Here is a 27,210-nt window from a genome sequence, read left to right on the forward strand (position 1 = left end):
TTTCCTTGTGAAGGCCAGTTCCCAAATGGGTAGACCTTTCTCGTAATTACACCAATCTACATCTTCCCTGGTTATGTACTCGGGATGCGGGTATACCCCAGTACATGTAAAAGCTATAGCTTAGGTATTCTCGTAACTTACTGTCTTAACATGCTAGCCATACTCTCTATAGTAAAATTCTGTTAATTCAAAATATTCCTCTTTTGAACAAACAACCCAACAAACTTTTCTGTTAGCTCGCAAAGTGTATTATCACTAACTTTGCTTGCTGCTAGAGGCAATTGTAATATCTCTTTATATTCAATGAATTATTCTGATACAATTCTACCCTTGAATGACGTTTACTAATTTTCTATCTTGATACTCGCAGAATCCATGCGCAAAGTAGTTTCATACAATAGCTATGCCATGAGTGCATAATTATTCTTTGTAGTACTCTCTCTGGTGGTTGTTAGAAAAAAAGGCTTCCGAGATTGTCTTCGTGCCGATTAGCCTGAACATTGTTTGAAGAATTGTAATCTGAATATTGAGATTTATGACAAAAGATAACTGATACAAAATTGTACGATTAAAAGGGAAATATATATATATATATATATATATATATATATATATATATATATATATATATATATTGCTCCTTCATACAAAAGGTGTGTAACAATTTACATTATTTGACATTTGATGATTAATGATATTCATCGATATATTGTGTAGTTGTTAATCAGAAGGGAACTTCCAAAAGACTGGATACGAACCTGCATTTAATAATCCAAGAGCTCCATTACTGCTTCGGAAGGTTAAACTTCATCAAAGCCAAATATCTGCTTGATCTGAGGTTTCCTGACTGATTATACAACGCTCCCAAAAATACGAGGCATTTTATTTGTACAGATTAGCAGACTACTGCAAAGTATGAGCCTGCAGAGAAGAAGAATCATCGCCTGATTTCATTCTATCAAGTAAAATTTCTGAATCATTTTGAGTGACTGATTTATGACTGTGTTTCCTATTATGAATGGTTGATTGCTTGAACGAATTGAGAACTTTTTTAAATGTTTTAAATGGCTCTGAGCACTATGGGACTTAACGTCTGTGGTCATCAGTCCCCTAGAACTTAGAACTACTTAAACCTAACTAATCTAAGGACATCACAAACATCCATGCCCGAGGCAGGATTCGAACCTGCGACCGTAGCAGTCGCGCGGTTCCGGACTAAGCGCCTAGAACCGAATTGAGAACTACATAACTGCATAATTACATAGAGAGGAGGAAAAATTACAACTTGAGAGCAAAATTATGGAAATGGAAGAGGATGTACAAAAAGAAAAATGGGATATATGATACTGCATGAAGAATTTGACAGAGAACTGAAAAACCTAAGTCGAAACAAGGCCCTGGGAATAGAATTTGGTGAGCAAGATGTGTGAGACACGCGAAATACCATCAGACTCCAAGAAGGATATAATAATTCCAATCCCAAAGAAAGCAGGTGTTGACAGGTGTGAAAATTACCAAACTATCAGTTTAATATGTCATGGTTGCAAAATACTAACACAAATTGTTTATAAACGAGTGGAAAAACTGGTAGAAGCCAACATTGGGGATGATCAGTTTGGATTCCATAAAAATGCTGGTACACTTGAGGCAATCCTGACCCCTACGACTTATCTTAGAAGATAGGTTAAGGAAAGGCAAACCTATGTTCCTATCATTTGTAGGCTTAGAAAAAGATTTTGACAATGTTGACTGGAATATTCTCTTTCAAATTCTGAAGGTGGCAGGTGTAAAATACAGTGAGTGAAAGGCTATTTACAATTTGTACAGTAACCAGATGGCAGTTATCATAGTCGAGGGGCATGAAAGGGAAGCAGCGATTGAGAAGGGAGTGAGACAGAGTTGTAGTCTGTCCCCGATGCTATTCAATCTGTATATTGAGCAAGCAGTAAAGGAAACAAAAGAAAAATTTGGAGTAGGAATTGAAATCTATGGAGAAGAAATAAAAACTTCGAGGTTTGCCAATGACATTGTAATGCCGTCAGAGACAGCAAAGGACCTGGAAGAGCAGTTGAACGTTATGGACAGTGTCTTGAAAGAAGGATATAAGATGAACATCAACAAAAGCAAAACAAGGATAATGGAATTCGGTCGAATTAAATCAGGTGATGCCAAGGGAATTAGATCGGAAAATGAGACACTTAAAGTAGTAAATGAGTTTTATTATTTGGGGAGCAAAATAATTGATAATGTTTTTTTTTTTTTCAGTGTGTCCATTGTGGTGGAAGTAGAGAGGACATACAGATTTAAGTGACAGGAAGTCGTTTCTGAAAGTATTTGTATGAAGTATAGGCATGTATGGGAGTGAAATATGATCGATAATAAGTGTAGACAAAAAAGAACAGAAGCTTTCGAAATGAGGTGCTACAGATAAATGCTGAAGGTTAGATGGGTAGATTACTTAAGTAATGGGAAGGTACTGAATAGAACTGGGGAGAAGAGGAATTTGTGGCACAACTTGACTAGAAGAAGGGATCGGTTGGAACGACACGTTTTGAGCCATCATGGGTTCACCAATTTAGTATTGGAGGGAAGCGTGGAAGTTAAAAATTGTAGAGGGAGACCAAGAGATGAATACACTAAGCAGATTCAGAAGGATCTAGATCGCAGTAGTTATTCGGAGATGAAGAGGCTTGTACAGAATAGAGTAGCGTGGAGAGCTGCATCAAACCAGTCTCTGGACTGAAGACTACAACAACAGTAACAACATGAGTGAGCTCAGCGAAAATAGATTAATTTCTGGATGTTAGCAGACGACGTCGCCGCCAAAACATCCTTCCCGAGAAACCTTGATGTGAACTGACAGCCTGCTGACGACCTGTTTCAATGCCTCCATTTGAAAAACGTGAAATATTTTGACGTGACGTGACGAGACGGTCCGTGTGAATTGGGCTTAATAAACTTATGTCAACCTATATATCAATTTTGTTTCTTGAGACATGTTTGGATAAACAATTTTTCATCATCAGGTAAAGATAGAGTTTGGTTTTTTTAAAGTTGCTCTTCTGAATATGCTGTAATAAATTATACTTTTGACTTGTTTCTAAAATTATTTGTAGCACACGTGCAAGACAGACGTGAATATCGAAATGTTTTCTATAATAAACAGGACGACTTGGAGTGACTGATAATGTCAGTTATTTAATTTGTTTTGTAGAATATCTCAACTGTAAGTTGTTTCGCATCAGCATCCTGACGTTCTAATTAATTTAATTCAATATTATTGTGCCCGGAATCTTCAAGTTTCGTATGTCAGACATATTCTCATCTTCATTAGATATTGAATTTGTTATTCAAGTTGTGGTAGTACGCAGTGAGGATCCGTTTCGCGGACGAATACACACAGGAAATGGGAAACATTAGTAATTTACTTTATCATGTGTTAATAAGATTTGAGTTGCTTTCAAGAAATCGGTACACAAATTAGGGATTATGAAGTGAGGCCCATGAATATGGAACTTGATCAAGCGCAGTGTGGGCACCTACATGTTGACTTAAGTCTCAACACCGGGATATAGTCCATCAGTAATAGGTGCGGCCATGTTGACCTATAGCAGAAAACTTTTGGAATAATTTTGGCCACAATAATTGTTCAGGTAACATAATGCCGAAATGTGATAGCTGTACGAAGTATACTCCGGCCACATTTGCCTGGATATTGCTCTTGGGCGCAACTACTCTCTTCTTCTATTTTCCGTAAGTATGCATTTGAGAAGCCAAATAATAAACACCATTTGGTTTTAGTCATTGAATCCTTGTTGACAAGTTATGGAAAGGTTGTGATACTGCCCGTCTGCTCGTAAGTTGACATCAAAATTGTGTGACGGTTCTGCTTTTTTTGTAAACTATCATTCTGTAACGAACTGACATTTAGTGATCTAGCTGTCAAGCAACAAGAGGCCGTATGTTATTAGCTGCTTAAAGTATTTACTTGTTAGTGTTGTATTGGTAACAGATTTTTCGCAATATTTATGGTATTTACGTGTCAGCTTGTTTATGTTTTCCCTGTTTTACAATCATAGGGTGTCGTAAATATGGCTACATGATAACGGGAAGTGCCAGTAGTAGCTGTTAGATTATGTTTAGTTGGAAGTTTTTTACAGTAACTGTTATTAAATATAACGTCAAAACAATGCGGTACGCTCCAGTGTTGCCTATGCATTTATTTCTGCTGGAGTGTCGTATTTAACGTGTAATAACAAACAAGTTTTGTTATAGAAGGGAAGGAAAAAAAGCACGGAGATTGAAATATTGACAAACATATTTTGTTATTTCCAAAGTTAAAAGTACTGAAAAATTATTTTTGCTAGCAAATGAGCATCTTCAGTCGAGCTCACTGTATTGCTTGTCCTGTGACTGCTGTAATGTAAATTATGATTAGCTGACTATGTTATGTACTGTTTATCTAAAGCTTGTGTGCAGTATGTTATTGCTAACCCACATGTTATTTGAAGTAGGTACTGTACGTTTTTCTTGATACAGACTCCATTTTTTCATTATTTGTGTGTGAATTTGGGCCTGCATGAAATAATTTTAACACAAATTGTTTGTGAAATATCATTATTAATTAATATCTACAACTGTAATATCAAATGGGGAAGAAACTTAGTCAAAGGGAGTCAAGTGCCCACCTCCTACTGAAGAATGTTGTAACAATTCTGAGAGTGTCGAGACAGTCAAACTGTATTTTATTTGATTGTTTAGTGAGTTGTAAACTGTTCCAGGCTATATATAATTTCTCATTCAGGTGATACTTATGGATTTGCTCTCTTCCTTCCTCTCCACCTTGCCCTCTATGTTCAGGAATCCATTAGTACTTTACCTCCACAGTAAAATCCACATTTTCCCCACCGTGGTATGAAATTTTCAAGTGCTTGATTTGTTTAAAGGCATCAGCATAAAGTTCCACCACCCAAGCATTATTTGATGACTATCTGATGCTGCTTTCAGTTCTTATGATGGAAAAAAGTGGCAGGTACTAGTTAATGATATCAAACATGCTCTGGGCTTGTGGCAAAAAAAATTATCAATTATCAACCAATGTTTCCAAAAGATACTCCATTAGTTTTTTGGTGCCACTTAATGCTTCTGTAGATTTAGTGATGTCATGCGTAAGTAGTTCCTTGAGGCCTTTACTTCCATCTTGTTGGTGGCTTCATCAGTTCATTGAAAGGTATCACATTATCTACAAATACTGGATTAGGTTGGACTAGAAATCAGTACACTGTTCATTCAGTAGAGATTTTTCAGGCTGTGGAACATGTTGTGGAAGGGGTGGGGTGGGGGGAGGGGTATGTAGTTTGAAAAAGAACATTGTATACATATTTTTATTTATAAATCAATGGTTAAAAACTTACTGCAGACATGCTACTACAAACATACTAAAATGAATATACAAATAAGTATGCTGTTACAGCTAGGCTTCATGAAAATAAACTGTTTACAATCCTTTCTGGCACTGATAACATCACTACACTGAAGAGATGCAGAAGTTGGATATTATTCATAATACGTAAATCAGAAGGGGATAGAATTGGCAGACATGACCACAAATAAATTCTGCAGCCTCGTGTTGAAGTGTATTAGCTTGACTCTTCATAGTTGCTGGCAAATTATTGAAAATGTGTTTTCCTGTTTAATGGAAGTGGCAAAATAATCAACTGTCATGGTTCTAATTTCTGGTGGAAAATAATCACCTAATTCCTGGTTATAATTTCTAGTGGAAAATAACTGTGCAAGGAAAGTTTGTAGGCTAGTAAGACTCAGATGGGTTTCCAGAGATGTTAATCTTTTGTTCTGAGTATGAAACAGCATTCGCATGTTCATTGAACTTTTAAGTTAGCTATGACATATGTGTTAAATCCTGAAACTTGGTAGTTCATAGTTACGTTTGAATGGTTCAGGGATCTACTCTGTGTCTTTGTGTTTGTGCATGTGACTTAAGACCTGTTGCAAATCTTTGTAACAGATTGTTTTCATGGCTTGCTCGTTGCTCAAAATAAGATTTTGCTAAATAGCTGATCATTGAGGAGGAGGGGGGGAGGGGCAAAATTTGATTATCTGAAATGTTTGGCATTTTACCTACTTTCTAGGTCTAGGAAATATTTTGTGTAGGCCGGCCGAAGTGGCCGTGCGGTTAAAGGCGCTGCAGTCTGGAACCGCAAGACCGCTACGGTCGCAGGTTCGAATCCTGCCTCGGGCATGGATGTTTGTGATGTCCTTAGGTTAGTTAGGTTTAACTAGTTCTAAGTTCTAGGGGACTAATGACCTCAGCAGTTGAGTCCCATAGTGCTCAGAGCCATTTGAACCATTTTTTTATTTTGTGTATGGTAGAAACTGGTTTCATGTCCTTGTACAGCAATCGTTATCTAGGTACCCCTAAATCAGGTCGGGTGATAGCCGCGTGGTCTGAGGTGTCTTGTCACGTTCTGGGCGGCTCCCCCTGTCAGAAGTTAGTCCTCCCTTGGGCATGGGTGTGTGTAGTGTTGTTCTTAGCATAATAATTTAGTTTAAATTAGATTAAGTAGTGCGTAAGCTTAGGGACCAATGACCTCAGCAGTTTGGTCCCAAAAGACCTTACCTGAACCACCAGTTCGGGTGATAGCAAGGATATAACTTCATGTGGTGGAAAATGTGCTTACTCATCTATTTCAGTATGAGAAGCAATTAGCTGTCATAGATCAACCACTACCTGCTGAATTATCTGCGTATTTAAAATATTGTACCAGTAACATTTCAAAGCAGTGTGCATATTTGAAAATAATTGTAATCCTGTGATTAGTACTCATGTATCATTTTAACAATTTGCAGATGTGTTGTAAAGCATTCTGTATGCCCATAGTGACATGTTGCATGACAGTTCTCTAAGAACGTAACTGTAGCAAAAAAGCAGCCTTTGAAATAGCAGCTGAGGTGTTAAGAGAAAATGAAATTCTGAGAAAATTTAAATTAAAACTTGAAAGGGGTGTTGTGAATTACCTCTGACATTACTAAGATTTCATTATCCTCCTAAAGGCTTACTTTGTCTTCTGTTTGGGATCAAGATGAGATATGTACAATAACTGGAGTACTTTGAAAATTGATGGATTGGAAACTGTTAGAGGAATTTATCCTTGTATTACAGATTACACATTAATTTTGTTGTTTATTCTCTTTGTTATCATGAGTTACATAAAATGTTAAATAATAAAAAGATTGATTAATGCCAGCTACTATTAAGGACTCCTGTATCTAGTGAAGCAGCACCTACTGCTTGCTTCAAATGACTTTAGGTTAGGCGGATGCCATATCTGATTCCGATAAACACTAGATATTTGTTCTCATAAAGAAAATGGTTACCTTTCTAATTAATCACAATCATATGCATCAGTGTATACTTCCTTCAGATTTGAAGATTTGGTTATCTGTCTGTAAATTTAGTGAAGTATTGGTTTGGAGAATTCATTCAGAAAAGTACATCTGAATCACTTTCTTGTGATACCACGTATGAGCCACTGTAATTCCGTGGTGATGCTCTGAAACAACCAACCACTTATCACATTTTCTCCTCTTGCTGGTAACTCTTCATACCACTAATAGACAGGGGTATTACAAGTTTGTATTTACTTTTTGTAGAAAGCTACTGAGTTACGTAAAAGAGGCATATGTAGATCCTGTTGTAAATCAAATATTTTAGTTTTCCTTATAAATTGCCTTTTGACGATATCTTATCTTTATCTTTGACTGGAAATCTGTATTGGAAAGTTTGTGACGCTCATTATGTTCTTTCCTCAACACACTTTTGTTTTTGTCAGAAGGCAGTTTTGATTTTATTTGATTTAACAAGGGAAACAAATAACAATGGTTTTAGCCACTTGTTGCGCGCACCGAAACAGTGTATGAGAAGGTGTTTCTTCTTGTCATTCTAGTAAGGCCAGCCACTACCACTGAAGATTAGTACAAGACCCTTCACTAGGTCTTTCTGAGACACAATCTCTTCAGTAATTAGTAACCCAAGTATTTTGTGCCTTTTAACTTCAGTGCTTCACATTAGAAGATAGTGGTGCAGTTTCATCCCACAACTGCATAGTCTGCACTTACGGGTTTCTATCTCTTTATTTAAAGTGTGCAGATGTTTCCTGAAGCTCGTACGGTCAGTTGTTAGACCTACCATGAGTTTAATCTGTCTCCTGTTCAAGCTGAAGAATGCAGAACTTAACTGAAAACATGGTTTTGTCATCATTTGCATGCCATGTTTCTCTTTTTGGATTTTAATGAAAAATTCTACCTGCTGCCCTCTGATGTGGCACCCAGGAAGAATGATTAATGCTTCTGTGTGTGCTGTAATTAATCTAATATTGTTATCATGATCCCTATGTGAAAGAGTTGTAGGGGGTTGTATATTCTAGTCATCGTTTAAAGCTGTTTCTTGAAACTTCGTTAATAGACTTTCTCAAACCTATGATCATTTGTACTGCCCTTCTCCGTATATGTTCAATATTGCCGATTAGTCCTATGTGGTATGGGTTCCAAACACTTGAGCAATATTCTAAAGTGGATTGTACGAGTTATTCGTAGTCTATCTTCTTTGTAGACTGATTGCGCCTCCCCAGTATTCTGCCAATAAGTCAGTAAACTGCACACTTTTGGATGTCTGAAGCTTTGAAGTAAGCTGAAATCTTACCAAAATCTGACTGAATATTTATGCAGATTCTCGCAGACAGTACTTTATTGTAGATAACTGTAACATCTGCAAAAAAAGTTTCAGGTTACTATTAATATTGTCTGCGAGGTCATTAATATACAGCATGAACAGCAAGAGTCCCAATACACTTCACTGGGTCATACCTAGAGCTGCTTTTATAGATGCTGATGACTTTCCATCCAAGATAATATGCTGTGTTGCCCCAACCAAAAAGTTCTCTGTCCAGTCAAATTTTATCTGGTACCCCATATAATTGAACTTCTAACAGTAAGCATAAGTGTGGTACTGGGTCAAATGCTTTTCGAAAAGCAAGAAATTCTGCATCTACATGACTGCCTTTATCCATAGCTTTCAGTGTTATGAGAGAAGTGCGAGTTGGGTTTCACATGATTGATGTTTTCGGAATCGATGCTGGTTGTCATGAAGGAGGTCATTCTGTTCCAGATACCTCATTATGTTTGAGCTCAGAATATGTTCTAAGATTCTACAACAAATCAATGTCAAGGTTATTGGATGGTAGTTTCGTGGATCACTTTTGCTACCCTTCTTGTAGACGTTTGTGGCATGTGCTGTCTTCCAACTGCTGGGCATGGTTTTTGTTAGGCATCTTCAATAGATTATACAATGGCCATTCAAATGAAACCCGGTCTCAAGAGTAAAGTAACAGTAATGATTTTATTAACTCAAATATGTTGTTATACACAGTACACATACTCAAAAATAGTCGCTACAACTGTTGGCACGTTTATCCCATTGCGACACTAGCCGGTTGATTCCATCCTTGAAGAAGCTAGTAGGATGCTGTCGACTCCAGACCCTGACCCAGTCACACACTTCGCCGTCCGTTGCGAATCGATGTGCGTGAACAGCTTGTTTTAGAGATTCAAACAAGTCATGCGGTGAAAGGTCCAGACTGTGCAGTGTATGCTCTAGTGTTTCCCACCAAAATAGCTACAATGTTGTCTTCACCACATTGGCCATGTGTGGGCAGGCATTATCATACAGGAGGATAACGCCATTGACAACATGCCTTGGCGTTTTGACTTGATGGCTCATCTAAGGTTCTGTAAAGTGACTTGATAACGCTGGGTATTGATGGTGGTTACCCCTTCCAGGAACTTCACAAGCAGTGGGCCCTTGTGGTCAGAAAAGGACATCATGACCTTACCAGAACTGGTGTTCACGGCCTTTGACCTCTTTGTAGGTTGTGAGGTTACATGTTTCCACTGCTTGCTCTGACGCTTGCCTTCCGGTTCAAAATGGTGACACCATGTTTCGTCACCTGTGACAATATGTGACAGAAAGCTGTATTCCTCCTCATGATAACATTGCATATGACTCAAAGGAAGTGCCATTTGAGTATTGCGCTTTTCAGTGGTCAGTTGGTGGGGAACCCACTGTGCACCGATTTTTCGAAAGTTCAAGTGTTGATGCATTATGGTGTGGGTGGTGTCCACGCCAATACCCAGTGACCAATGTATCTTGTCCATGGTGATTCTGTGGTTGTCAAAGACAAAAAGCATTCACTTTCGCAACCATTTCTGGTGTGATGACACGATGAGCCTGCCCAGGACGAGCATAGTCTTCCAGTGACATGTGCTCCTCAACGCATCGTTTGCGCCATTTCACAACACTTGAATGGCTCAGCCTGTACTCACTGTACACAGCCTTCTTTTGTAGATACATTTCATCGCCTCGAACACTCTCCACTGCCAAAAATCAAATCATTCCTCGTTGTTTTTGTGTACTCACCTGCACGTTCGGTAGTGGACGATAACTTGTGTGACCACCTTCTCTTTGGCGTGAAACCACACTGTCACTATGCAACATCAAATGGTGTGCATGCCTCACACTCTATCAATAGATGACACCACCATACCTGCAGTTATGTGGTGCCACCTTATGTGTAAGGCAAAGGTAGACCCACTGACCAGGTTTCATTTGAATGGATCTCATAGTTAGGAGAGGGGCCAGCTCAGCTGCAAATTAAGTACAGAATCTGATAAGGTTTCCATCGGGCCCTCGAACTTTGTTCAGTTTTAAAGAGTTCAGCTATTCCTGGACACATCTGACACTAATGCTTATTTCACTCATCTTCTCAATGGTATGAGACGTCTCCTTGGTTTTCCTTTCTAAAGGTCCTTTTGAAAGCAAAGTTAAGCATTTCAGCTTTTGTTTTGCTAGCCTCAATTTCAGTTCCTGTCTCATTTTTTAGGGATTGGACACTTTGGTGCCACTGAAAGCTTTTACATATAACCAGAATTTCTGTGTTTTTTTTTTTTTTTTTTCAAAGATCATTTGATGATATTTTGCTTCACTAGTAATAGAAGATGTCATGCACTGCTCTCTTGTCAGCCAAACATGTTCCATTCACTGTGCTCCTGTCTATGGTCCTACACTTGGTTTTACACCTGTTGTGCTGTAGTCTCTTCTCCTTCAGAAATTTCTTTACAGTGACTATACCATGGAGGGTCCCTTCCAATATGAATTGTTCTACTGGGTACATATACATCCAGTGCATGGTCAAGTGTTCTTTTGAATTCGAGCCATAGTTCCTCTACATGCTTCTGCCATGTTCAGTAAGTTTAAAGTTCCTCATTGTGATATGAAATAGCGCGCGCGCGCGCGCCCACACACACACACACACACACACACACACACACACACACACACACACTACTTCCTGTGGTTTTTTCATGAGACCTTTATTTTCTTGCTCATAGCTTTCTTTTCTTTCTTTCATCTGTCCACTTTCTACCAGTCTTTTCAGCTGTTGTCTCTGGCTGGACTTCCCACTTGCCTATTTTGTTCCTGCAGTATCCTGAATACTGAGTTCAGCACGAATAAGGTCTCTTTGTACTTGTTCGGCCCATGTCATACATCTTAGGTTTTCAGTGGCTGTGAGTATCTGGCTTGAGAGTCTTTACTCAAGGAGTCTGTGTATGTGTCCATAGAATTGAAGGCGTCCTTTTCTAATGTCAGCAGCAGTATTTGAAATTTCCTCTGTAGTTCTGTTGGTTTGCAGTTTATATCCAGCTTCAGTTTTTCGTGGTCCAAGGATTTTCCTAATTATCTTTTGTTCTTCTTTTTGTAGTTCTTGTAGTAGCTTCTTGTTATGGAGTAACAAGGTTTCTGCTGCGTATAGCACCTCGGGTTTAATGGCAGTGCTGTAGTGCCTGATTTTTGTATTCGTGGACATCCACTTTTTATTGTAAAGTTGGTGTTTTCGACTGTAGGCTCTCTTTAGTTTCTGTGCTCGAGTTTCTTGAGATTTTTTTTTTTTTTTTTCCAGTGGGTTCTAAAATTTCCCCCAGGTATTCAAAATGTGGAACTCTGTTTATCCATCCATATTTTGTGGTGAGATTCTGTATGTTTGAGTGTACACACTAATTCCGTTTTCTCAAAAGAAATTTGCAAGCGAACCTTCTCGGCGCTTTCCTTGAGTATTCCTATTTGATGTTTTGCAGTTTGTTCATGGTTTGCCAAAATTGCAAGGTCATCGGCGAAAAAAGATCATTGTTGTCACAGCTGCTTCATGGTCACTGATACCAGCTTTGATATGGACATCTCAAAGATGTCAGGGCTGTTTGTTGCCATTAGAGCCAATATACCTCCATTGTGAGTGTGGTTCCGAACTATCTATTCTACGTAGTTTTCAAGGAAGGCATTTAGTAATGTTTCTCAAGATGTATTATTGCCCCGCCTGCCCGGTTTCCTTCAGGAATCTTAAAAAGACCAAGTTTTCAAGGTACGTGTGGGTTCTGCCTTGCCGGACACATTTATTCAGCAAAACGATGTGCCTCAGGGTTTTGTCCTGAGCGTCATTCTCATTGCTATCTCTATTAACCCTACAATGGTCTCCCCCCCCCCCCCCCCCAGGCATCTCCGGCTCCCTTTTCGTCACGGTTTTGCCATCTGTTGCAGTTCTCCATGGACTTGTCTCATTTAGCAACGACTTCAGTGATGTCTCGATCATCTTTACTCATGGAGCATCGACTATTGCTCTCATTTTTCCACTGAGAAAAACATTTGTATGAATTTCTGGCACTGTAGTTGGTTTCTTCCACCGTCTTTACATGTTGGGCCTGTTGCTCTTCTGTTAGTTGAAACTATGAAATTCCTGGCGCTCGTGCACGATAGGAAACTTTCTTGGTCCTCCCACGTATCTTACCTGGCAGCCCGCTGTATGCAGTGCCTCATTGTCCTCAATGGTACTTCCTGGGGTGCAGATAGAACAATCCTCGTCCATTTGTAACAGTCCCTCATCCATTCGATGGTGCCTTTTACACTAGCCCGGTTGAGAGTCTGTATGCAGAAGCTGCTAAACTACTGCTGTTCTACCACTGTGACTTTCTCCACAGCAGATATGCATGCCGTTTCTATGCCATGCATGGCCTCCCATCCTCTGCCTACTCCTTCGATGACTCCTTTGATCGCCAGTATAGGGTGTGTCCATCTCTTTTATCTCCTGGTGTTTGCTTTCGGCTCTTGCTTTGGCATCTTAACTACACGCTACCTGCAACTTTCCTCGTGGGTGTGAACCCTTCACCACTTTGGCTTCGTGTGGCGGGCCGTGTTCACCTTGGCCTTCATTCACTTCCTAAGGGCACTACTCCAGCCTCATTCTATTGCTTTCAGTTTCATGACCTTTGCATGGTACTTTGTGATACTACCTTTGTGTACACTAATGGCTCTGGGACTGACCGGTGTTGGGTGTGCCTTTGTCATTGGTGCCGACGTATCCTGGTATTGACTTCCGGAACACTGCTCAGTATTTACAGCAGAGCTCTTCTGCCCTGTATCAGGCCATGCACTACATCCAGTGACACAGGCTTTTCAATTGTCGTCTGCTCAGACACTCTTTGCACCCTTCAAAACTTGTGTGCTGTACACCATCCATCCCTTTGTGCAAAAGGTCGAGGAAAGCTGTCACTTGCTCACTCTTAATGGGGCAACTGTGATGTTTATGTGAGTTCCTGGTCACATCAGTCTGGCAGGAAATGAGACTGTTGATGCTGCTTGCCAAGGCTGCAGTCCTTGTACCTTAGCCCACCAGTGTAGCAACATGGCATAGGTCATTTAATTTTTAGTTCTGGACCTCTGTTTCTGTAGGGCGTATTTTATAGACCTTTCTCCATGTCCCTGTTTTTATGTATCTTCTCTTCCATTGATTGGGATGGATGTGCAGTTGTTTTTTTTAACTCCTCTTCTTTCTTCGTGTTCTACAGTTTTGACATGGCCACATATGACCCTAGTTGTTTTTGCGCCCTAAAAACAAAAGGAATATACATTTGAGAAGCCTCCAGCCTCGCTACCCTCAGGGGTCCAGCATTTGTTTGCTGAGTACGGGCTTGGCGACCCCAGGGTTCCTGAGCTGGGGACTGGTAAGTGCTGCCAGTCTCCTGTTAAGCTCTGGGCATGCTTTATTGACCACTGTACTGTGTGGCAGTGGAACAATGTGTGTCACAGGGAATGGGGATCTTGGCTTGACTGCTCGGATCGTGACGATGGTAAAAACCTGTATAAAAAATCTCTCAATCTCAAGGTGTGCTGCATGCTGATGAGGTGCATGGCTGTTAAGTTGGAATAGTTGTTAGTGGGCAACCTCTGGGGAACCTGCCGCACCTGAGTTGTATAAGGCTTACTCAGGCATGCAGGGCTCTGTCTGAGTGGACCCTTGTTTCCTTAGCATGCATCAGTTGAATTATAGTAACAGGGCTTATGGAGTCATAAATAAAAATGTGTTTTTGGTTATTTAGAAGGAGGGGACATTTGAAAAAGTGTCCCCCTTCTCTATCCATAAAGCCTTGGAAGGACTTCCTCGAAGCGTCTGTGGAATGGTTCCCTCTTGGTTGAGACTAACAGGGCAAAGCATGTGTAACTACTTACGAAGACTGAAAAATTGGGTGAATGTGATGCAACTGTTGAACTGCATAACTCCCTTTACTCTAGCAAAGGTGTGGTCACATGCCGTGACATTATGGATATTGACATAGCCGAACTTAAACAGGGGATAGTGGATGTAGAGCAAAGGATGTGTAGGAATAATGTAGAATTTTAGAATTCTCCAACGTTGTCTTCTGATCACATCATGGCAGGTTTTCTTCGACTTAGGGTCAGGCCTTATGTACCTAACCCTATGCGGTGCTACAAATGCTAGCGTTTTGGTTGCACAACGCTGAGTTGCGGGATTGAAATGACCTGTGGGAAATGTGGAAAGGCAGCCCACGAAGCTGGGGTTGACTGTCCATCTCCAGCAGTCTGCGTTTACTGCTCTTGGGAGCTACCAAGTCTGGAGCCGAGACTGCGCTGTTTTTGCAGAGGAACGAAAAATTCAGGAACTAAAAGTCACCAGCTAATCACCCAGGCTGAAGCCAAAAAGGAATATAAGCCCCCTGCGGGTCCGGGGTAAGAATAGGCCCGAGGTATTCCTGCCTGTCGTAAGAGGCGACTAAAAAGAGTCCCTCCCCCTCAAGGGGGTAGTTAGCACCTGCGTCCGGAGACGGATGGTTCCACGACCTCTATTTGCAGTCATTTTGCTTTTTCACTTCTCGTTTCTTCCTTTCTTTGGTTGGTTCCTTTCTTTGCTCTTCTCCACCTCACTGTCTTCCTTACTTTTTCCCCTGCATAATCTCCTTGCCTTCTCATTGCCTTCTTCTCCTTGCCTTCTCATTGCCTTCTTCTCCTTGCCTTCTCATTGCCTTCTTCTCCTTGCCTTCTCATTGCCTTCTTCTCCTTGCCTTCTCCTTGCCTTCTCATTGCCTTCTTCTCCTTGCCTTCTCATTGCCTTCTTCTCCTTGCCTTCTCATTGCCTTCTTCTCCTTGCCTTCTCCTTGCCTTCTCCTTGCCTTCTCCTTGCCTTCTCCTTGCCTTCTCCTTGCCTTCTCCTTGCCTTCTCCTTGCCTTCTCCTTGCCTTCTCCTTGCCTTCTCCTTGCCTTCTCCTTGCCTTCTCCTTGCCTTCTCCTTGCCTTCTCCTTGCCTTCTCATTGCCTTCTCATTGCCTTCTCATTGCCTTCTTCTCCTTGCCTTCTCTGGTCCCCGCCTCGGCGTTTGAGACACTGTCCCCTCTCTCTCTCTCTCTCTCTCTCTCTCTCTCTCTCTCTCTCTCTCTCCTTTTACCTCTTCTTCCTTCCTCCCTGTGCGCGCCTGAAGGCCGACCCACGCGTTCGCACGCGTAGCCGGTGACGGGGTAACGCGTAATTCCCCGCCCTGGGTAGACATGTAAGGCACGCGCGTACCCCCTGGTAAAGGCCAGGCCCGGGGAGGGGTGATTGCCTGAGCTGATACCTTCTGACCATGCCGATTGGTCCCTCCGTCTGTTTCTCGGGAGGTGTGACCTGAGGTGTAAACATTCACCTAAGGCGGGAGTGCCCTCTGAGAGGGTCCCCACAAGGAAGGAGCGCGCCATTGGAGACGCTGGCAATCATGGGGGATTTCTCCGCAATGGATTTCACTCCATCTCTCTCGACTTCTGCCCAAAAACGGAAACGTGACCAGCTACCAGTGACAAAAGTACTACCGCCTGCTCCACAGTTCCTCGTCGTTTCTCGATCTGAGGACGGAAAGGATTTTTCCTCTGTCAACCCTTTCGTTATCCAGAAGGGCGTCGATGCCATAGCCGGATCTGTCAAATCCTGTACCAGGTTGCGTAACGGTACCTTATTACTCGAAACTGAGAGCGCCTTTCAGGCACAAAAACTGCTTCGGGCCACACTCCTGTACACATTCCCTGTCCGGGTGGAGGCTCACCGAACTTTGAATTCGTCTCGTGGTGTGGTCTACACTAGATCCCTCGACGGTTTGACTGACGAGGAGATTCAATCTTTCCTCGCTGAGCAGGGCGTGACGGCTGTCCATAGGGTCATGAAAAAGGTCAACAATGACCTTGTACCGACCCGGACACTTTTTTTGACCTTCGATAGTGTTCAGCTGCCATCGCGCATCAAAGCGGGCTACGAGGTTATTTCTGTTCGCCCCTATGTCCCGACACCTACGCGCTGCTACCAGTGTCAGCGTTTCAATCACACTCGCCAGTCTTGTTCCAATGCGGCTAAATGTGTCACTTGTGGCAGGGATGCCCATGAGGGTGACTGTCCACCTCCGTCTCCTCGTTGTGTGAACTGTCAGGGTGACCATGCTGCATCCTCCCGCGACTGTCCTGTCTATAAGGAAGAACGCTGTATCCAGGAAATTCGGGTCAAAGAGAAAGTGTCCACCTCGGCTGCTCGCAAGGTATTGGCTAGTAGGAAGCCCACGCTGCTCCCAGCGGGGAAATACAGTACTGTCCTCGCCTCTCCTCGGACTACCAGGGAGGTGGCAACCCAGACCTGCGATCTGACCTTCAGCACCACGGTCGTCCGTTCGGCCAGTGCTAAGATCGCGCGGTCGACTTCTCCTCTTCGTCCCATCACCCCACAGACACCAGCCCCTTCATCAGCTTCTGCTAAGACGAAGACCCAGAAGTCAGATGCATGGGCCTTCAAGAAGGAACCGTCCCGTGCAGACTTCCTACGTACCTCGACCTCCCAGCCTTCGTCCGGTACTTCCACCAAATGACCATCCAAGAAGGCTAATAGGAAGCACAGTTCTCCTTCTCCGCCACGGCGCATTTCTTCTCCTGCGCCACCCAGCGGTTGCCGCCCCAGGCCGTCATCCCTTTCGCCTGGCCGCACCGCTGGTAGCCGAACATCTGGCCGTTCACCGGCGGAGGAAGCTCCCCCTCCCGGCCATCTTCCCAAGATGGCCGATGAACCTATAGACCCAATGGACGATGACTGTCCGCCTACTGATAGCGGCGGCAGTGCTCGCTCGAAGCCAGGCCCTCAGCGGCCTTCGAGGTGACCCCTTCTTTCATCTTCCTTTTTTCTTACGATGGCACTTATTCACTGGAATATTCGCAGCATTCGCTCCAACCGAGAGGACTTGAAGTTGCTGCTTCGCTTGCACTGTCCGCTCGTCGTAGCCCTCCAGGAAACGAAGCTACGCCCATGCGATGAAATTGCCTTGGCACACTACACCTCTGTGCGTTTTGACCTACCCCCTGTGGTAGGTATCCCAGCTCATGGAGGGGTTATGTTGCTGGTCCGGGATGATATTTACTACGATCCCATCACATTGCACACCGGCCTGCAGGCAGTTGCCATCTGCATTACTCTCCCCACTTTTACATTTTCCATTTGTACCGTTTACACTCCATCGTCGTCTGCCGTTACCAGGGCAGACATGATGCAACTTATTGCTCAGCTACCTGCACCATTTTTGTTAACTGGAGACTTCAATGCCCACCATCCCCTTTGGGGCTCTCCAGCATCCTGCCCGAGGGGCTCCCTGTTAGCAGACCTTTTCAACCAGTTCAATCTCGTCTGCCTCAATACTGGCGCCCCTACTTTTCTTTCGGATACATCTCACACCTATTCCCATTTAGATCTCTCTATATGTACTCCCCAACTTGCACGCCGGTTCGAGTGGTATGCTCTTTCTGATACATATTCGAGCGACCACTTCCCGTGTGTTATCCATCTCCTGCAGCATACCCCCTCTCCGTGCTCATCTAGTTGGAACATCTCCAAAGCAGACTGGGGGCTCTTCTCTTCAAGGGCGACCTTTCAGGATCAAACATTCCCAAGCTGCGATAGTCAGGTCGCACACCTCACGGAAGTCATTCTCTCTGCTGCTGAATATTCCATCCCTCACCCTACTTCTTCTCCACGTCGCGTACCGGTCCCCTGGTGGACCGCAGCATGTAGAGACGCTCTACGTGCTCGTCGACGTGCTTTACCCACCTTTAAACGCCACCCTACAGTGGCGAATTGTATCAATTATAAACGATTACGTGCACAGTGTCGTCGTATTATTAAAGAAAGCAAGAAAGCCAGCTGGGCTGCTTTCACAAGCACCTTCAACAGTTTTACTCCTTCTTCTGTTGTCTGGGGTAGCCTGCGCTGGCTATCTGGCACTAAGGTCCACTCACCAGTTTCTGGCTTGACGGTCGCGAATGACGTCCTTGTGGCCCCTGAGGCTGTCTCCAATGCCTTCGGCCGCTTTTTCGCAGAGGTTTCGAGCTCCGCTCATTACCACCCTGCCTTCCTCCCCCGCAAACAGGCAGAGGAGGCTAGGCCACCTAACTTCCGCTCCTCGAATCGTGAAAGTTATAATGCCCCATTCACCATGCGGGAACTCGAAACCGCACTTGGCCGATCACGGTCCTCCGCTCCAGGGCCTGATTCTATTCATATTCAGATGCTGAAGAACCTTTCTCCTGCGGGTAAAGGTTTTCTTCTTCGTACTTACAATCGCATCTGGATTGAGGGACATGTTCCCGCATGCTGGCGCGAGTCTATTGTTGTCCCGATTCCTAAGCCGGGGAAGGACAAGCACTTGCCCTCCAGTTATCGACCCATCTCGCTTACCAGCTGTGTCTGTAAAGTGATGGAGCGAATGGTTAACTCTCGATTGGTTTGGCTGCTTGAGTCTCGACGCCTACTTACCAATGTACAATGTGGATTTCGTAGGCGCCGGTCTGCTGTTGACCATCTGGTTACCTTGTCGACCTTCATTATGAATAACTTCTTGCGGAAGTGCCCGACCGCGGCTGTGTTCTTTGATTTGGAGAAGGCTTAAGACACCTGTTGGAGGGCGGGCATTCTCCGCACCATGCATACGTGGGGTCTTCGCGGTCGCCTCCCTCTTTTTATTCGTTCCTTTTTAATGGATGGACAGTTCAGGGTACGTGTGGGTTCTGTCCTGTCAGACACCTTTCGCCAGGAGAATGGGGTACCACAGGGCTCAGTTTTGAGCGTCGCTCTCTTCGCCATAGCGATCAATCCAATAATGGATTGCCTCCCAGCTGATGTATCAGGCTCCCTTTTCGTGGACGATTTTACCATCTATTGCAGCGCGCAGCGTACGTGTTTCCTGGAGCGCTGTCTTCAGCGTTCTCTTGACCGTCTTTACTCCTGGAGTGTCGCCAATGGCTTCCGTTTTTCTGCCGAGAAGACGGTCTGTATTAACTTCTGGCGCTACAAAGAATTTCTCCCACCGTCTTTACGACTCGGTCCCGTTGCTCTCCCATTCGTGGAGACAACAAAATTTTTAGGTCTTACATTTGACAGGAAACTTAGTTGGTCTCCACATGTCTTATTTGGCTGCCCGTTGTACCCGTTCTCTCAATGTCCTCCGTGTTCTCAGTGGTATGTCGTGGGGAGCGGATCGCACCGTCCTCCTTCGCCTATATTGGTCGATCGTCCGCTCCAAGCTGGATTATGGGAGCTTCGTATACTCCTCTGCACGGCCATCCATCTTACGCCGCCTCAACTCCATACAACATCGGGGTTTACGACTTGCGATCGGAGCGTTTTATACTAGTCCCGTCGAGAGTCTTCATGCTGACGCTGGTGAGTTGCCACTCACCTACCGGCGCGATATACTGCTTTGTCGGTATGCCTGTCGGCTACTGGCAATGCCTGACCACCTACTTATCGTTCCTTTTTTGATGACTCTCTCGACAGTCAATACGGGTTGTATGTCTCCGCCCTGCTACCCCCTGGAGTTCGCTTTCGTCGCCTCCTTCAACACCTTCATTTTTCACTCCCTGCCACCTTTCGAGTGGGCGAGAGCCACACGCCACCTTGGCTCCAGGCTCAGGTTCGCGTCCACCTTGACCTCTGCTCACTCCCGAAGGAGGTTACCCCCGATTCAGTCTACCACTCCCGTTTTGTCGAACTTCGTTCGAAGTTCATTAATACGACCTTCATTTATACAGATGGCTCTAAGACCAATGACGGGGTCGGGTGTTCTTTTATTGTCGGGGCACAAAGTTTCCAATATCGGCTCCATGGCCATTGTTCGGTCTTCACAGCTGAGCTCTTTGCCCTCTACCAGGCTGTCCTTTACATCTGCCGCCACCGACATTCTGCATATGTCATCTGCTCCGATTCCCTGAGCGCTATCCAGAGCCTCGGTGATCCGTACCCGGTTCACCCTTTTGTGCACCGTATCCAATGCTCTCTTCAGCAGCTGGTGGACGTCGGTTCTCCGGTTAGCTTTATGTGGATTCCTGGCCATGTCGGTATCCCTGGGAACGAAGCTGCAGATGCCGCGGCCAAGGCTGCGGTCCTCCAGCCTCGGACAGCTTCTTGTGGTGTCCCTTCGTCAGATTGTAGCAGGGTAATTTGTCGGCGCATTGTCTCGCTGTGGCATGCCGATTGGGCTGCACTTTCAGACAACAAGCTTCGGGCCTTGAAAGCTCTTCCCGTGGCTTGGACGTCCTCCTCACGCCCTTCTCGGCGGGAGGAGGTAGTTTTGGCCCGGTTGCGAATTGGCCACTGCCGGTTCAGCCATCGCCATCTGCTGACGGCTGCGCCGGCGCCGTTCTGCCCATGTGGGCAATTGCTGACGGTCCGCCACATTTTAACGTCGTGTCCGAATTTTAACACCCTACGTCTCGATATTGGCCTGCCATGTACTGTAGAAGCCATTTTAGCGGATGACCCACGAGCAGCTGCTCGCGTTCTTCATTTTATCAATTTGACAACCCTCTCAAAGGACATTTGATTATGCTGTTTTCTTTTTTAATCCTATGCCTGTCAGTATGTCTTTCATCGTGTTCTCCGTTTTGTTGCTGTTTTAAACTTGAGACTTGAGACTCGCGGTGCATTCCTAAAGTAGTCTGGGCGCTAATGACCGTTGACGTTGTGCGCCCTAAAACCACAGGAAAAAAAAAAAAAAAAAAAAAAAAAAGGAATATAAGGCAACGAAACCTCTTGTCTTTACCACTCCTTATGCTTCCATGGTGGAGAAATCTGTTCCTAAGGTTGACGCCATGATACAGACGTCGTCCAGTTTACAAACCTCCAACAGCACCTGTACTTGCATGAACATGCCAAGGCAAAACGAGTAAGGGTAAAGCAATCCAAGCAGTTACCACAGAAAAGACCAGCAACAGTTCCATAGTGAGTGTCAAGAAGGCATGCAACAAGCACAGTGCCTCCAACGCCCCCTTTCCCCCTCATTCTCGAAGGGATAAGATGCAGGGAAAGGTTAACAACGTTCAGTTCAAAAGCTGTCTTGAGCGCTGTCAGAGGTCATTCTTTCACGTCTGACTAATGAAGAGGACGTCATAGAAATAGACGCCTTTGATCCAGGCAGCCCCTCCACTCCCCTTCGCTCTAAAAGTACTTCACCTCTGTGGTGCAAAGATAGGGGTAAATTAAAACCACATTGATGACATGGGTCGTATCCTACAGTGAAACTTGCAAGGGTTCAGCATGCATGTGTAGGAACTCCATCTTTTATCTCAGGGTCGACCACTGTCTCTGTGTCTCCAGGAGATTCATTTCCAGCAATCGTACACTCCTGAGCTACGAGGCTATGTACTCCACAAAAAGGACAACCTAAGTGGAGAGAGAGCTAGAGGAGGCATAGGTATTTTTGTCAATACAGACTACCACTCACTGCCCCTCCCACTTAAGATGGCTTTACAAGCAGTTGCTGTATCAATCCACATGCGTCATCCGTTGAAAATATGTTCTGTTTACTTACTCCCATATGATGCACTTGATGAAGAGGCCCTAACTGACCTTATTACTTAGCTCCTCTGCCCTTTCATCCTCTGTGGCGGTTTTGATGCACACAATGTGCTCTGGGGCTCTGCAACTACCCGCCTCAGGGGTAAAGCAATTCAGAGGCATCTCATGTCGTCATGCGCATACTTGCTAAAAGCAGGACAGAGCACTCACTTCTGCACAGCAACTGGGTGGTTCTCTGACATTGATCTTCGCTTTGCTCTCTCGCTCTTGCTCACATTGCTCAGTGGGAAGTAGTTGATGACTTGCACGGAAGTGATCACTTACTGATTTGGATTCACCTGCCAGATAGGATGGAACGCAAAAGGAAACCGCCGCGATGGGTGCTCAGTAAAGCCGATTGGATACGTTATAGCCACCCACCAGGGGGTCCACAACTGTTTTGTGGATACGTGCGTAGCGAGCACGGGACCCCGAGCTAATGTGGCCCTCCTTCCTTTCCGGGCTGCATACCTTCCTTTTCCGCATCCTTCGCTCTCCCCCATCTTCGCCCCTCCTCCTCTCACCTCTGGCTCTTTCCTTCCCTTTCTCCCCCTTTGGGAGTATGGTTTCTGCCTACGTCCGGAGATGGATGCTCGTAGATGTACCGCATTCTTCGCCTTCTCTGCTTGTATGTCTTCATCCTTCCTTTGTCCTTCTCTTTTCCTTACCTCTTCTCTTTACCCTTTTCTCCGCTACGGCGTTTGAGACCTCTCCTCTTTCCTTTCTCTTTCTTTGTTTTTCCCTTTATCTTTCTTTCTCCCTGTGCGTGTCTGAAGGCCGACCCACGCATTTTTGTGCGTAGCCGGTGACGGGGTAACGCGTAATTCCCCGCCCCGGGTAGACAGGTAGGACACGTACGTAACCCCTGGTAATGGCCAGGCCCTGGGAGGGGTGATTACCCGAGCTGATACCTTCCGAAAGTGCCGATTGGTCCCTCCGTCCGTTTGTCGGGAGGTGTGACCTGAGGTGTGAACAATCACCTAAGATGGGAGTGCCCTCAGCGAGGGCACCCAACAAGGAAGGAGTGCGCCATTGGAGACGCCGGTAATCATGGGGATACTTCCGCAATGGTTTCCTCACCTTCCACTATGTCTGCTCACAAGCGTAAGTTCACTGAGTCTCAGCCACAGACAGTTCTTCCATCGTTGCCACAGTTCCTTGTTGTTTCTCGGTCTGACGAAGGTCACGACTTCTCCACGGTCAACCCTTTCATTATTCAGAAAGCTGTCGACGCAATTGCAGGTCCTGTAAAGTCTTGCTCCAGATTACGGAATGGCACCTTGTTGTTAGAAACAGTCAGTGCCCTCCAGGCACAAAAATTGCTGCGTACTTCACTGCTCCACACCTTCCCTGTCCGGGTTGAAGCACACCGCACTTTAAATTCCTCGCGTGGAGTCGTTTATACACGCTCCCTCGATGGATTGTCTGACGAAGAAATTCAGCACTACCTGTCTGACCAGGGCGTAACGGCTGTTCATAGAGTTATGAAAAGGGTTGACACGAACATCATTCCAACCCGCACGGTCTTCTTGACATTTGACAAAGTTCAACTCCCATCGAAAATCAAAGCAGGCTATGAGATAATTTCCGTTCGCCCTTATGTCCCAAACCCTACGCGTTGCTATCGGTGTCAGCGGTTCAATCACACCAGCCAGTCCTGTTCCAATCCGGCCAAATGTGTTACGTGTGGCAAGGATGCCCATGAGGGTGCTTGTCGACCTCTATCCCCTCGCTGCATCAACTGTATGGGTGACCAAGCTGCTTCCTCTCGTGATTGCCCCGTTTTTAAGGACGAAAAGCTCATCCAGGAAGTCAGAGTGAAGGAAAAGGTGTCGACCTTTGCTGCTCGAAAATTATTCGCCAGTCGACAGCCCACCGTGCCTCAGACAGGAAAATACAGCACTGTCCTTGCTTCTCCTCGGCCAACGAAGGAGGCGGCCACGCAGACTTGCAACCTCACCTTTAGTGCCACGGTCGTCAGATCGGCCAGCGCAAAAATCGCCCGTTCAACCTCACCACTTTCGCCTGCCCACTCTATGGCTCACCCTTCCTCAGGTTCTGCTAAATCTCGAGCCCAAAAGTCAGACACCAAGACTTCGAAAAAAGAGCATACTCGTGAAGATTTTTTACGTACCGCAACTTCACAACCATCGGTTCCTCCTTCATCTAAACATCGTACTTCCAAGAAGGCTAATAAGAAGCCCAGTTCATCTCCTTCTCCGCCAAGGCGTGTCCCATCTACAGCACCACCTGGCGGAAATCGCCCTCGGCCGTCTTCTGTGTCGCCGAGGCGCACTGCTGGCGGCCGATCAACCGGCCGATCGCTGGTGGCAGGAGCTGCTCCTGAACAACCTATGGATCAGGATCTTCTGCCTTCGGCTTAATGCCATTCCATGCTGTCGGTCGCAAGCTCTGAGCAGTCGTTGAGTTGACAGCAACTTTGGTCACATTCCTCCATTTTCTGTTCACCCTATGTCCATTATCCACTGCAATATCCGCGGCATTCGAGCCAATCGGGAGGAATTGTCGATCCTCTTACGATCCTACTCGCCGGTCATCTCCTGTCTTCAGGAAACAAAGCTGCGTCCCCATGACCGCTTTGTTCTCCCTCATTTTCAGTCTGTCCGATATGATCTCCCCTCTGTTGAAGGCACTCCAGCCCATGGAGGACTCACGATTCTTCTCCATGATACTCTCCGTTATCACCCAATCCACTTAAACACTAACTTCCAAGCTGTCGTCATCCGTCTTTCCCTTTCTGGATACACATTCTCTCTTTGTACTGTATACATTCCATCGTCCACACCAATGGCACGAGCTGATCTCCTTCATCTTCTTGGTCAGCTTCCACCCCCCTATTTGCTGGTTGGGGACTTCAATGGAGATCTCCACATCCTTGGCTCACTATTGCTAGACATCTTCCACCAAGCGGATTTAGTTTGCCTCAACACTGGGGTCCCCACATTTTTGTCTTCCTCCACGACAAATTTATCTCATTTGGACCTAGCGGTCGGTACTGTTCCGCTAGCTCGGCGCTTCGAATGGTTCGCCCTTGATGATACACACTCGAGTGACCACTTTCCATGTGTCCTTAGACTGCAGCCTCAACTGCCATGTATGCACCCGCGACGCCGAAGTTTGCCCAAGCCGATTGGACACTTTTTTCGTCTCTAGCGACATTCGATGACCGTCACTTTCCCAGCGTCGACGATGAGGTCACACATATTACCGACGTTATTCTTACAGCTGCGGAATGTTCAATACCACGCACCTCCGAATTGCCCCGGCGCCCCCCAGTTCATTGGTGGAACGAGGCATGCCGTGACGCAATACGTGAGCGGTGACGTGCTCTTCGCGTTTTCCGCCACCATCCTACTTTGGCCAACTGTATCCGCTATAAGCAGTTCCATGCGTGATGCCGTCGTGTCATCCGCGATAGCAAGAAGGTAAGCTGGAAATTCTTTATTAGCTCATTTAACACCTTCACTCCCTCCTCGGAAGTTTGGAGTCGGCTTCGACGGTTCTCAGGCGCGCCTAGTTTCTCCCCGGTCTCTGGGCTCACTGTCGCGCATGATACATTAGTGGACCCCGTCGCAATTTCTAACTCATTGGGTCAGCACTTTGCTGAGATTTCGAGCTCTTCAAATTACCCGCCAGCGTTTCTCCTGAAGAAATGTGCAGCGGAAGTGCGACATCTTGCTTTCTCCTCTCAAAATCACGAAAGCTACAATACTGTTTTCTCCATGCGGGAACTCCAACATGCACTCTCTTCTTCTCGCTCCTCCGCCCCAGGACCGGATGGTATCCACGTCCAAATGTTGCTGCATTTATCAACCCATAGTCTGCGTTACCTCCTTAGCCTTTATAATCGAATTTGGACCGACAGTACTTTTCCCAGATGATTGCGGGAAGCTACCGTTGTTCCTGTTCCGAAACCTGGAAAGGACAAACATCTCCCCTCTAGCTGTCGCCCCCATTTCTCTCACGAGTAGTGTCTGTAAGGTTTTGGAGCGTATGGTGAATTACCGTTTAGCTTTGTGGCTGGAATCCCGCAGTCTTTTAACACCTGCCCAATGCGGATTCCGAAAGCATCGTTCTGCAGTTGACCATCTTGTTGCTCTCTCCACTTATATCATGAACAATTTTCTCCGGAAACGCCAAACAGTAGCAATATTTTTTGATCTGGAGAGAGCATACGATACCTGTTGGAGGACAGGCATCCTCCGCACACGGTTCTCTTGGGGCTTTCGAGGTCGGCTGCCCGTTTTTCTTCGCGAATTTATGGCAGAGCGCACATTTAGGATGCGGTGAACACTACTCTCTCCCATACCTTCTCCCAAGAAAACGGGGTACCCCAGGGCTCCGTGCTGAGTGTTGTACTGTTTGCCATTGCCATAAATCCAATTATGGATTGTCTCCTTCCTGATGTCTCGGGCTCCCTCTTTGTGGACGATTTTGCGATCTACTACAGCTCTCAACGAACCAGCCTTTTTGAGCGACGTCTTCAAGGATGTCTCGATCGCCTCCACTCTTGGAGCATCGAAACCGGCTTCCGTTTTTCTCCCAGTAAGACCGTTTGTGTTAATTTTTGGCGACGTAAGGAGTTTCTTCCACCCTCCTTACATCTAGGACCTGTCAACCTTCCGTTTTCAGATGTCGCTAAATTCTTGGGTCCTATGTTTGACAGAAAACTGTGCTGGTCCTCCCACATTTCCTATCTTTTGGCTCGCTGTCTGCGATCCCTCAACACCCTCCATGTCCTGAATGGTACCTCCTGGGGAGCGGACCGAGTGGTCCTTCTCTGCCTCTATCGTGCCTTAGTGCGCTCGAAATTGGACTATGGAAGCATAGTCTACTCCTCTGCTCGGCCGTCTATTCTTCGGCGTCTCGACTCTATCCACCAC

At 45.3% G+C, this 27,210-nt stretch overlaps 1 protein-coding gene across 1 annotated transcript in view; it reads left to right on the forward strand.

Annotated features, from left to right (window-relative positions):
* Window positions 1-3,369: 3,369 nt before the first annotated feature.
* LOC126246633 (palmitoyltransferase ZDHHC8) overlaps window positions 3,370-27,210 on the forward strand; it is a 293,717-nt gene continuing 269,876 nt past the window's right edge. Inside the window, exon 1 of the mRNA XM_049948415.1 lies at window positions 3,370-3,753. Within this exon, the coding sequence (XP_049804372.1) occupies window positions 3,662-3,753 (92 nt within the window). The 5' untranslated portion in view covers window positions 3,370-3,661. The remainder of the gene's footprint in view (window positions 3,754-27,210) is intronic.

Source organism: Schistocerca nitens, chromosome 1 (genome assembly GCF_023898315.1).
Source record: "Schistocerca nitens isolate TAMUIC-IGC-003100 chromosome 1, iqSchNite1.1, whole genome shotgun sequence".
Lineage (NCBI taxonomy): Eukaryota > Metazoa > Arthropoda > Insecta > Orthoptera > Acrididae > Schistocerca > Schistocerca nitens.